At 31.1% G+C, this 13,552-nt stretch overlaps 2 protein-coding genes across 2 annotated transcripts; one reads left to right on the top strand and one right to left on the bottom strand.

Annotated features, from left to right (window-relative positions):
* Window positions 1-269: 269 nt before the first annotated feature.
* On the top strand, window positions 270-996 carry LOC135954268 (uncharacterized). The gene is made up of 3 exons (XM_065504361.1): window positions 270-309; window positions 377-811; window positions 952-996. The coding sequence occupies exons 1-3, from the start codon at window positions 295-297 to the stop codon at window positions 994-996; spliced, it is 495 nt and encodes a 164-aa protein (XP_065360433.1). The 5' UTR covers window positions 270-294.
* A 3,978-nt stretch (window positions 997-4,974) lies between these two features.
* On the bottom strand, window positions 4,975-13,367 carry LOC135948778 (zinc finger protein 800). The gene is made up of 5 exons (XM_065498219.1): window positions 13,252-13,367; window positions 12,793-12,999; window positions 12,499-12,642; window positions 11,150-11,805; window positions 4,975-7,228 (listed from the first exon to the last, which is right to left on the bottom strand). The coding sequence occupies exons 2-5, from the start codon at window positions 12,964-12,966 to the stop codon at window positions 5,158-5,160; spliced, it is 3,045 nt and encodes a 1,014-aa protein (XP_065354291.1). The 5' UTR covers window positions 12,967-12,999; window positions 13,252-13,367; the 3' UTR covers window positions 4,975-5,157.
* Between the last annotated feature and the right edge of the window lie 185 nt (window positions 13,368-13,552).

Raw genomic sequence — 13,552 nt, 5'->3', positions numbered from 1 at the left:
AAATGTTGTACCCTTAAAACTTAATGAATCATGGGCTGGTAGGCGTCTTGTAGAGGCCTTGAGTCAATTGACACCAAGCAATTTCAGTTCATCTTTGGATGTGAGTACTCATATGCTCCTTAGTCAATTTAGCACAGAATCTGAAAAAAGATTTTATGGGTTGTAACGATTCATCTATATAAGCTCTCAATCGTTTTCTTTTTCAGATGAAGTTCCAGAAAAAACAAATGTTAACGTGAGCAAAAGAATTTGGCATTAACGAACGGAGATATCCCTCAAGCATCGAAAAGCACTATGAGCAACGGAAAGGTAAGAGTTTGACTCTAATAATACATCGGTCTAATTTTTATTTTGACAATGACATTTTATTTTCAAGGTGCGCCAAATGTTTGATGATCGCCGACGTGGTGTTGGTATAGATCGTAGTCATCCACTGCGACCAATTGTGACAACCACCACTTCAACGACTGTGACAACTAAAACGTCCTCACAACAGTCACCCACCAATAGACGTCTAGTTGGTGGAGCAAATGTTACAAGACGACCAGTTATTGCGAATACTACTTTAATGAAAAATACAACTTCGACAACTCGTAGTAGTGTGAACATCAATAACACAGTGCACAACGGCAATAAAAATGTATTCAATACCAAACTAGATGAGCTGGACAGTCATGACAATGAAACATTTCCCAAGGAGTTTTCCTCGTTGAGTTTAAATAACACGCATGTTATGGGTTCCCAAGTTACAGGTGATCGTGACTTTGATAATAATATCAATGAGGAATGCGGTGTATTAGGAGGCACGATTGTAATTACGAATATATTAGCGAATTTAGATATCTTGAGTTTTTATATAAAAAAATCAAATCGAATCGAGCTCTTTTTTTGATTAAACGCTTATTAGCGAATTTAGATATTTTGAGTTTTTATATAAAAAATCGTTTTTAGGTCAGAAATATGAGTGACACAGATCGAGCTGCTTTTCATGATTAAACTTGGGCAAGTTATTGCGAATTTAGAAATTCTGATCAGAAATATGATTGATCACAGATCGAAATCTTTTTCTTGATCCAACGCTTATTGGCCAAGTTATTAGCGAATTTAGATATCTTGAGTTTTTATCTCTGTGAGTTTGAGTTTTTATCTCGATCTGTGATCACTCATATATCTGACCAAAAATCGAATTTTTTATATAAAAACTCAAAATATCTAAATTCGCTAATAACTTGGCCAATAAGCGTTGAATCAAGAAAAGGAGCTCGATCTGTGATCACTCATATTTCTGACCAAAATTCGATTTTTTATATAAAAACTCAAAATATCTTAATTCCCTAATAACTTGGCCAATAAGCGTTTAATCAAGAAAAGGATCTCGATCTGTGATCACTCATATTTCTACCCAAAATTCGATTTTTTATGTAAAAACTCAAAATATCTAAATTCGCTAATAACTTGGCCAATAAGCGTTGAATCAAGAAAAGGAGCTCGATCTGTAATCACTCATATTTCTGACCAAAATTCGATTTTTTATATAAAAACTCAAAATATCTTAATTCCCTAATAACTTGGCCAATAAGCGTTAAATCAAGAAAAGGAGTTCGATCTGTGATCACTCATATTTCTGACCAAAAATCGATTTTTTATATAAAAACTCAAAATATCTAAATTCGCTAATAACTTGGCCAATAAGCGTTGAATCAAGAAAAGGAGCTCGATCTGTGATCACTCATATTTCTGACCAAAATTCGATTTTTTATATAAAAACTCAAAATATCTTAATTCTCTAATAACTTGGCCAATAAGCATTGAATCAAGAAAAGAAGCTCGATCTGTGATCACTCATATTTCTGACCAAAAATCGAATTTTTATATAAAAATTCAAAATATCTAAATTCGCTAATAACTTGGCCAATAAGCGTTGAATCAAGAAAAGGAGCTCGATCTGTGATCACTCACATTTCTGACCAAAATTCGATTTTTTATATAAAAACTCAAAATATCTTAATTCCCTAATAACTTGGCCAATAAGCGTTAAATCAAGAAAAGGAGCTCGATCTGTGATCACTCATATTTCTGACCAAAATTCGATTTTTTATATAAAAACTCAAAATATCTAAATTCCCTAATAACTTCGCCAATAAGCGTTTAATCAAGAACAGGAGCTCGATGTGTGATCACTCATATGTCTGACCAAAAATTTATTTTTTTATATAAAAAATCAAAATATCTAAATTCGCTAATAACTTGGCCAATAAGCGTTGAATCAAGAAAAGGAGCTCGATCTGTGATCACTCCTATTTCTGACCAAAATTCGATTTTTTATATAAAAACTCAAAATATCTTAATTCCCTAATAACTTGGCCAATAAGAGTTAAATCAAGAAAAGGAGCTCGATCTGTAATCACTCATATTTCTGACCAAAATTCGATTTTTTATATAAAAACTAAAAATATCTTAATTCCCTAATAACTTGGCCAATAAGAGTTAAATCAAGAAAAGGAGCTCGATCTGTAATCACTCATATTTCTGACCAAAATTCGATTTTTTATATAAAAACTAAAAATATCTTAATTCCCTAATAACTTGGCCAATAAGAGTTAAATCAAGAAAAGGAGCTCGATCTGTAATCACTCATATTTCTGACCAAAATACGATTTTTTATATAAAAACTAAAAATATCTTAATTCCCTAATAACTTGGCCAAAAATCAAGAAAAGGAGCTCGATCTGTGATCACTCATATTTCTGACCAAAATTCGATTTTGTATATAAAAACTCAAAATATCTAAATTCGCTAATAACTTGGCCAATAAGCATTGAATCAAGAAAAGGAGCTTGATCTGTGATCACTCATATTTCTGACCAAAATTCCATTTTTTTTATAAAAAATCAAAATATCTAAATTCGCTAATAACTTGGCCAATACGCGTTGAATCAAGAAAAGGAGCTCGATCTGTGATCACTCATATTTCTGACCAAAATTCGATTTTTTATATAAAAACTCAAAATATCTAAATTCGTTAATAACTTGGCCAATAAGCGTTAAATCAAGAAAAGGAGCTCGATCGGCCCAAAAATATATAACATTTCGCTATCTTTTCATTAGAAATTCAAAATATGTATTGAAAAATTTGACCTTTGACCTTCACGATTCAAAGGTTATCGTTTTCCGATTTTAGTAAAACTTTCAGAACATATTTAAAATTACAAGGACTATAATATTATGAATAGGTTTTACTTAAAATTTATAACAGTAAGGAAATTGGACTCATTCGCCTAAATATGGACAAAAAATTAGTTTTTCTTGAAAAACGCAAAATTTAAATCGCAGGTACGGAAAAACTGTTAGAGGTATTGACATAATTTTTTCATATTTTTATTCCCTATTTTGATCTCAATAAACCCCAATGTGATGATCGAAAAAATCTGAAATTTGTTTAACAAAATTTTTAAAAATTTGAAAATGGAGTTTTGAAACAGCCGTTAAAAAAAATTATTTTTTTTGGCCATACCTGCGAATAGGTTAACGGTATCCTACGAAGACAAAAACTCATATACAAGTAAATATGGACATATTTTAAGTAAAAATTAGCTTTTATTTCAATTTTTCTCGAAATATGTTAATTTTTTTCCTAAATTTTATGTTCAAGTGGCCTGAAACACGTTAATGGTCTGGCGAATTTGTAATAACTTTAACATTTTTTAACCAAATTTTGTCATTTATATCTCATTATAACGATTATTACGTACATATTTCGATTCTTTTGCATTCAATTGCAAAAGTATTTATTTAGTATAATTTTTTTTTTAAAAACTGAAAAATTTGCATTTTTCTTTAATTTTGGCGATAATACACTTTTTGGGTCATTTTGACCCAAAGGAGATACAGGGTTAATTTCCAAAAGAGAACCATGTCTTGGTGATTTAGAGGATTATACAAAAATGTTCTTCGTAACATTTTACATAAATTTGCTGAATACATTTTATACCTAAAATGTTCTTTAAAATAGAATTCTTAATAAATGCGAAATTAACCCTAGGATCTCTTTTGTTTGTCTCATTTCTGACTTTCTGGTTGAATTTTTCGTTTTGATGTATTCAGGGACTTATAGTAAAATTTCACGTATTAATTATTTGCAGAATATTTTAACTCCTTAAATCCCTGTTTTAATGATGGACCCATGCCTTGAGGATTTAGAGGGTTAACATATTCTACAAAAATATTCTCCGTAACTTTTTACATAACTTTGCTGAACACATTTTATACCTAAAATGTAAGGATCACATGGTTTCTTATGACGATTCTGGTTCTTTGAAACAGTGAAATGAAAAAAAACTTTTCATTTTCGTTTTCATAAGAACTTTACATATTATCATTTCACAATTACACAAATTGCGATTCCCGTTCTTCAATTTGTTTTATTCAACTTTTTCTTTTCATATGCAAACATTTGAATTTATTTATCATTTATTCACTTAACGATAATCAGAAACTCAGAACCAGAATCGATCCCCAGTCCATACGAAAATCTATTGTAAAGAATTTTTATAATAATTCAATTTAGAACAAACAATTTAAACCTTAAGCTACTCTAAAAAAATTATTAATGGACTAATTGAATATATTGAATGTGTTAAGCATTAGGGCTAACAGCTTTGTGACATTTTTATAAATACGAAATTCGCATGGTCGAATAGAATACACAAATTTAATGGAGGATAGACATGATCAGATTGCTTGGCTTCATGTTGCGCCCACAAAAGGCCTTGTGTAATTCAAAATTTGTTTTCTTCAATCACCTGTATTAATTACGTAACAATTACTTTCAAATAATCCCAAATATGCAAGTAATAAACACATAAGACTTTTAGTTGGCGCTACGACGTTAAGTCAATATGTATGTATATAAAATGGAATAGTTAGTTTAATAGAAGAATTAATTAATTCCCGAATTAAAAGATGATAATAGAATACAGTGATTATTAACCAGACATTTACTACATACTAGATTTTTATATATACAGTTTTTTTTTTATTCTTGTGAAATAAAAAGCGCAAGATATGAGCTTTTATGCATATTTGATTTGATTTGATTTGATTTGAATTGAATAAAATAAAATGTGTAACTTATGCTTATCTTAAGAAGACTTAGAGTTAATTTTCTAAAGTGGTACGAATGATACTATCCCTTCGCTTGGCTCTATTTTCAGCAAGACGTTGCATTAGAGTAATACGTTTTTTGGGAGTGGCGGGTGGTGATGATGGTTCTAAAATCTGTTTGCCATTTGGTGTAACATCTCTTTCCTTTAGTGTTGGTTGTGTTAGAGTTTGTAGTGTACATATATTGTAGTCAGGCGGAGAATTGTTGACCTTTTCAGGCGGCTTCAAGAAATTAATACTATCTGTTCTATTGATATTATTTTGATGTGTCGTATCAAACTTTAGGAGTATTGAGTTGAGAGGACTGTGTTGTAGTGCCAACAATGGCTTCATTTTGAATGAGGGGTTCGATTTTTTTGCAAACTTTTCCAGAAATGAATCATCAAAGAATGTTGATTTTAGACGAGCTGCTTCCAGTTCTGATGTTTCAATAATGGGTACCGTGCTGGAGTCACTACGCGAAGAGGATATGAGACGAGGGCGCATTTGTGGCCTCTCCGTTGGTAGTTCCGGTAAAGTGGAAGGAGCAGCCATACCCTCATGAATGACATTACGATAAACACTGGCAGCAACGCCCTTAACGTTACTTTTGTCGGCAGGCATTAAAGGCTCTGTTCTTAATCTGTAGGGTGTTATTTTTATGGGAGGCGGCGTAAGCACAATACTTGTCAAATTGTTTTGATCAGCAAATATCGTATTACGACGCCTGAAAGCCATACGTGATGGTTGCTTGGGTTCTTCTTTTACTGTGATGAGATCATAGACGAAGTCCTTGTTAACAGTTTTAATACGATTTCGAATGGGCCTCTTTTTACCTTCAACTTGATGCTCCAAAGTCTTTTTAAATTTTCTACGGATCATTTTTACATGAGAAACATCTTTTGGTACAATAGAATCTACTTTGAGTGGTTGCACAAGAACTTTATTTGATTGCGATAGCACGTTTTTACGCTTTTCTCGCTTCTCGTATGTTTTTAACGCACTTTCATGTGTGAAGGATTGTGATTCTGCTACTAATTGCTGCTGATCTTGCATTTTATTCTGCTCAGATGCGGTAGTCTCATCATTAACTACGACTATGTCACCTTCTACATCGTCTTTTGAATATTTTATTTCGTGAACCGTCACATATTCAACAGCCATTGATTCGCGTTCTCCCGTCATTTTATGAACAAAAGTAAGATGATTAACAATGTCATAACGTCTGAAGGCACGGTAATCGCATAAATTGCAACCAAAACGTCTAGATCTGTAGTGAAACATTGAGATATGCCGTCTAAGATTGCTCAAAGCATTAAATTGTTTATTGCAGATCTTACAGCGGCAGGTCAGTTGCTTCGAAGGGGAGACTATTCGAAATCGTTTTGTTTTTTCCTTTCTTACAGCGTTGACCTCCTTATTTTCCTCGATTGGTTTCTCATTGTTGTGGTCGGCGTATGAATAAAAACCTTGTCCAGTACCATTCTTAATTTCATTATGTTCTTCACCACCATTTTCCTTTGCGTCTACCATAATATCCAACTTCTCTAAAGAAACCGTATGCAGACCATTGCCAAATGTTTGTTTTTCTAAATTATTAAACAGTTCATTTATATTTGATGTGTCTGTTGTTGTGTTTTCGTCTTCCTGAGGTTCTTGTTTAATGTTAATGTTAACTTTAGCTTCTACTTGTTCTCCACTTGATTTGATTTTATCATTTTGTTTATTACATTCTAAATATTGATTTGAGATTTGGTTGTGTATTTTGGCTACATTGATTTGCTCATCTGAAACACTGGAATTCTTTGACAATTCTACACTGTTCAATGATGTCTTTCGTGCCAAACAGTTGGTCAGATGTGTGGCCAAAGCAGCCCTTCTCTCGAAATTCTTCCAACAATACGTACACGATGTGACATATTTTCCATTTTGTTGGTCCAACATATTAGAGTGATCGGAGTCTTTGGTGTTACTTAACTTGAGGCGTTTCACCTCGCGGCTCGGTCCTTTCACTTGTACATCTCCAATTTGAATACGCTTCTTCAGAATAGTATCGCGCATTTTGCGTATTCGACGTAATGGTTTTCTATAAATAAACAAATAAATCAAGTTAAATTTATTTATTAATTATCATATAATAGCATCCACTCATATATCAAATGAATCAGCCTATAATGACGTTTCAACTGAGTAAATAGGATACGCAAGAAGAGCAACTTTTGCTAATAGGCTTTTCATCGAAAGCGGCACACAATTCAGGAGTCTACTTGATGACTTTTTTCTTTTTTCTTTTTACAGTGTCTTTCATCGCCATTCGCGAAGCTTACAATGTTGTTTAGATGGTGTAACAGAATTTGTTGAATGGCTTTTAATCGCTCGAATGGAATGGAAATCAAATTCTATTCCTCGAAAAATATCTACATTAACCAGTATACATGATTAATTCTACTATGTATATTAGGGTGGCCATTAATAAACGAAAGTTGGATTTTGGCCATTCTCACCCCCCAGTTTGGTGAATATTAGTAAAAAATCATCCTGAAAAAATTTTAGGTAAATCGGTTGGGGTTAAGACGTGCCGCAAGCCCTATGAAGTTTTGAGATGCATTTACAAGGGGAAAAATGCATTTTTTCAGTTTTTGTAAAAATTTTGCCATTAAAAAATTACTTTTGCAATTTAATTTAAAAGAATAGAAATGTGTACGTAATTGTCGTTCTAATGAGACATAAAAAACAGAACCCTCAGTACTATGTTAAACTTGTTTTTCCAGTCTGCTCGCGTTTTCGAAATATCGCTGTTTTTATATTCACATTACATATCCGATTTTTTGGTCTTTTTCCTCTAAATTTTGGGTACTACAACTTAGAATATGAATTTTTTTTACCATGATACTGGTCTACATAAACATGTTTCTTTTGAGTATAGTAATTCTGGGTAGATGTTTTGGAATATTTGTCTGATATTTCAAGAATGTTGAAATTTGACTATTTTAGCTTTATCCTCAATAAAATGTATTCCGAAAGTTCTAAATAAAAATTTAATACTGCACATTAAAGTGAACATAGTTTTCAATTAAAATGAAAAATTATTTAAAAATGTTATGAAATATTTAGATAATACACCGAAATTTTACATCCCAAAACAATATTTTTTTTATAAATTAATTTTTTAGGTAATTAGATCTGATTTCTTAATACACATTTAAATTTAACTACAGCAATATAAATTTGATTTTTGAATTTACGTGATACGCAGCGTTTTTGGTGAAAATATCTTAAAATGTTTATCAAAGGTAGAGTATTACACTACTATTTTTTTGTATCAGATTTATTTATACATTTTATTCAATTTATGCAATATTTAACCAATAAGAAGAAACATATAGAATAACCAAACAAATTAAAACCGCGATATTTTAAAAACAAGAGCTGCCCAAAAAAATAAAGAAAGTTTTAAAAATAAATGTCCCACATATGTATGTGTTATCAATTATATTTTTCGCTGCACCAAATTAAAATGTCAATTTTGTTCCTCTGATCGATTCTTTAAATTGAATAAGATTAAAAATATGTAAACAAGAAAATTTAAATGTAATATTTAGTTAGCTTCAACCTTAGCTATTTGTTTAGATTTTATTAAAAATACTCTAATAAAAATTACTAAATATTGCGCCTTGCGCACGATTTCCCTTTAGATGACGTAGATATTCCATTTTAAGGGTTGCCAAGTCTGTTCAATATGTGAAAATTACAGTTTCTGGAGAAACATTTTATGTATTATGTCAGAGTTGGCAACCTTAGAATTACAATTACTTGACTATTAACCAATAGGAACACAGTTTGCGTGAGTTCTACATGCGCAGAAAGTTTTAATTATGTGCGCGTGATGGCATAATCTTTAGTTTATCATTCTTGAAATTTACCAATATCATATGTCACAGGTAGGGTTTTTATCCCGGGAATTTCCGGTACAAACTTCCCGGAAATTTTGCCAATTTTTCACTACCCGATTCCCGGGATTTTTAGTCGGGAATCCCGGGGATTAAAAACTGACGAAAATACATAGAAAACAAGTTAGAACTCTATTTTTTCACCAAAAAACAGTGAAAAGTTTTTTACAGTTTTCGGCTTACAGTGGTGGCCACCAATTTAAGACAAATACTTGAATTTTTTTCATCAACTGAATTTTAAGTGCGATAGAGCCAAAATAAAAGGACCTCTAAGGGTATGAAATTTATTATTAATGTTTCTAGTTTCTGAAATTTTTTTGGAAAAATCGGTAAAACATATATGGTAAAAGATATGTGGAAATACGTTGACCCACCTCAGCGAACATCCGCTGTTAATAACATGATATGACCGAAACTAATGGAACTAAAAATACGAAATTTGGTCCGAATATTTTATAATAATTAAAATATAATGATATAAATGTGAGAAAATATGTTTATTTAAAAAAAGTCTTTTTTGGTCAAGTTGTAGAAAAATTATATGTGTTCGTGGTGAATATGTCTGAATTGACACAGTCGAATAAAACACACTTGTGTGTTAAAACAGACCTCATGCATACATATTTGTGGAAATATTTGAAAAAATAATTGACAATCACGTGGAATTTAGCAAACAATTTTTGTCTTAAATTCCTGGCCACCACTGTATATCTCGGCAATAATAAACCGCTTATTATTATTATTATTTATTTGGGGATTTTCGTATGAAAATTTAAAAGTGAATTCATTATTTATAGAATTCATTACTTATTGAATCATTCTAATTTCTTTAAATTTCATCTTCTAATCCATAACAAAATTGCTTCAAAAATTTATTAAATGAATAAATTTGTCTTCAATTCAAATCTATTACAAAAAGGCTTTTGTAAATGATTTGTTTTAACAAAAATTTAATCATTCAAAGTTTGAATAAATTCTGTTATTAAAACTTTCAAATTAATTTAAAACTTTCAAACAAAGGCTTTGGAATGAATCTAAAAAAAAATTAATATTAGGAATGGATTTATGGAATGAAAGGCTGCCATTCTTTAATTGCGGATTAAGATTTTAGTGAATTAAGCTCAAATTTTATTAATTAATTCGAAGCTCTGATATTTAATAATTATAACACTAAGTTTATATATGAAATTTAGCTACACTATTCCAAATTTACAGTATCATTATATATTTCGGGAATAGCCGGGTACCCGGGAATGTAGAAACAAATTTCCCGATTCCCGGGAATCAAAAAAGGTTGGGAAATTAAAAACCCTAGTCACAGGCTGCATGCAGATATCTTTAAAATGAAAAATGTTCAGCAAAACCACAGAAAAAGTGTAATATTTGAAAAGCTATGACGTTTCCAATAAACAGATAGGTAACTGAGAGCCAAAAACCTAAGTCTGTTGTCAAAAACCTAATTCATGAGAATGTATTGCATGTATTTTGTTATTGTATCACACGTATGTGTGAAAAGAGAGTAACTTTTCCATATATATTACTCTTTCCTTCCGTTCTATGTGTTTATTCTATGCAAACTTGGTTACAAAAATTTTGAGGTTTGTAACCAAGTTACCTTTTTGGATTGTTTTAGATTTTGATTAATTTAATAGTTTCGTTTAGTTATGATAAAAGACTCATTTAAAAAAAGTTTCGTCTATACATGTAAATACAAACAAAGTTTCAAATACATGTAAATTAAATATGTCAGTTATTATACATACTCACTAATCATGTTTATTGGATGTTCAAAAAATATCTAATTTTAATATGAAATTTGTATTTGAATTGAAACGGAAAAATAAATACAAAAAAAAAATTTAAAGTGCAAAAAAAGGAATTTGGGTTAATCAGTTTATTTGTTATTTGAAAATCGGCAATTTCAAATTATTCGAACAGTTAACCGTACAAAATTAATCGGTTAACTAACCGATTAATCGATTGAATACCCTAATGTATACATACTTGTACGTTATTAGATACTTGTTGCAAAAATATTTTTAGGAATATTTACTTACTTGTGTTCATTGGCCAGATGTCGTATAACGGCAGCTGGTTGCAAAAAAGTCATTGAGCATGTTGGACATTGAAAGACGTACGTAGTCGATGAATGTTTCTTTTGAACATGCATTTTCAGTGTCTTCTCAGTCTGAAAGGGCATTTTACATATTTCGCATGAAATTCCTGTCAATACCTTTGTGGCTTTGTAATTATTTTCATTTAATCCACAGCTGTCATTTGCATCTGATGGAGTGAAAGAGATTAAAGTAGGACCAGTTGTTATTGCTTTGCCATCAGGCCCCAATAAAGTTTTTTGATTTGTTAGAAGATTGTGAACTTCGTCCAACTCGGTTTTAATACTGTCGGAATCATTTTGCGTTTTCAATGTCTGATATACAGCGTGAGCAGTGGTCGATACATGCTCCAGTTCTAATACAGGATCGGGAGCTTTTGGTTCCGGCGATGAGGGCTTCATTTTGTTTTCCATCGTCAATGATTTATTATTACTGCACTCCGATGAAACCTCCACGCGCTTCAACCGTTCAATCACTTTGCTTAAATCACGACCTGATGATTTTGTGTTCGGAATAGGAGATGAGCCTGTACTGCGACTTTTAACTAAACACGGTTCAGTACGTTCAACAGTTTGAATGAGCACGCTTGAGTTACGACCCTAAAAGAAACAAAGAATATTTCATAAACAATTTCCGAACTGTATAAAATTAAAACATACAAATATATAAAATTAAACGATTTTATAGGTATTTGAAAAAAATTGCAAGTATAAAATTATAGCTAAAACTTTGGATTTGGAGAGGTAATTATTTTTGTTTTTTCGACCTATTCTTATATTTACCAAATATGTATACATAAAAAAGTTCAACATCATGACTAGAGAATTTTATATGCATATTAGATTATTATTTTAAATGTAAATAGCTTTCAGTACATACTATTAGTATACAAGTTCTAGTATATGCAATTATTATAAATTTAACGTTGGTAATTCTACTAGATTTGCCCAATAAACTCTTACTTGTAAAGAATGATCACAAACAAATTAAAAAATAAAAAATTATGCAAAAATCACGTCTTACTTTTAAATATTTACTAATATGTATATTAATAATAACATAGACATAATACGTGAAATAAAATGTTTCCTTCTAATTTCACGCCCGCAAGTATTCGACAGATTTACTGGTTATTGTCAGCAACAATTTATGTCGGGAATTTTTTCTGGCTAAAACTTAAAATGCTATGTATAATGAGAACTATTCTCCAAATATTATACCTAAAATATATGGAATTTGATGAAGGCTTCTTCATTACAATTTCATTATATATACGTACATATAGAACTTACCGGAAAGGAATGAAAATTATCTGGCGTTGTCATTTTGCAATAACTACGTTTGTGACTAATAAAATTTGCCAAACTTCGAAACATATTGCGACACACATTGCACTCATAGATGATAGAGCATTCTTGCATCAGTAGCCGCCGTACCTGGAATTATTATAATTTAAAACATTTTTCTTCGCTAGTGCCATCAAAAATTCTTACAATATATTGTTACATTCATACATACATTCATGTACATAATGTATGTAGGTATATAATTTGTGTATTTAATTTAGGTATACTTTGTTTGCTTACCTCATCTGTACCGTTTTCGTAAGCCTTTTTTGCTTCCCAGAAACCTGCACATGATGTTCGAAGTGGTTGCCTAAGCAAACTTTCGTCCTCATCATTCAGTGAATCCAAATTGGATGCACTACATTCTAGTTTCCTATATTTGCCGTTTGGAAAATTGCAGTTGGTATCCACCATAGTGTACCTTGTTTATATCACGTACGCCTTTTTCTTAACAAGAAAAATAATTCAACTTTTATAGTTGAAATCACTTGGTAAATTAAATTACCTTAAAGGTAATTTAATTAAAATATGTATTTAATTTAAATATTTGTAGTTTGTCTTAAAATATGACACAATGTATTTTTAGCATGTCAAAACAAAAAAAAATTAATTCTGCTCTGTTTGTTTCCACAAAAAACAAACTCTGCGACAGAAAACAACATCAAGCAGTTACTTCACACGAACACATGTAATCTTTACCTGCATGATAAAATAGCTTTTCCTAGGTCATCAGACAACTTCAAGCACTTAAGGGATTTTACATTGGCTGCTTGACAGCCTGCTTGACAAGCAGATATATTTTTGCGCTGCCGTTCCAGTTGTGGAATGAAGGAAAAACAAATACAAAATACGACTCTGTTCTTAGTTACGAACAGATGAGCAAAACATAATGTCAGAAAACTAAAACGACACAGTGTTGCCAGATTTAACATTTTAGCATTTGGTAGATTTGTGATTGTAAAAATGACAAAGTGCGATTTTATGAAAAGTATAGATAGTG

The sequence above is a fragment of the Calliphora vicina genome, chromosome 1, assembly GCF_958450345.1.
Source record: "Calliphora vicina chromosome 1, idCalVici1.1, whole genome shotgun sequence".
NCBI lineage: Eukaryota > Metazoa > Arthropoda > Insecta > Diptera > Calliphoridae > Calliphora > Calliphora vicina.
This window is presented reverse-complemented; position numbering and strand designations above follow the sequence as displayed.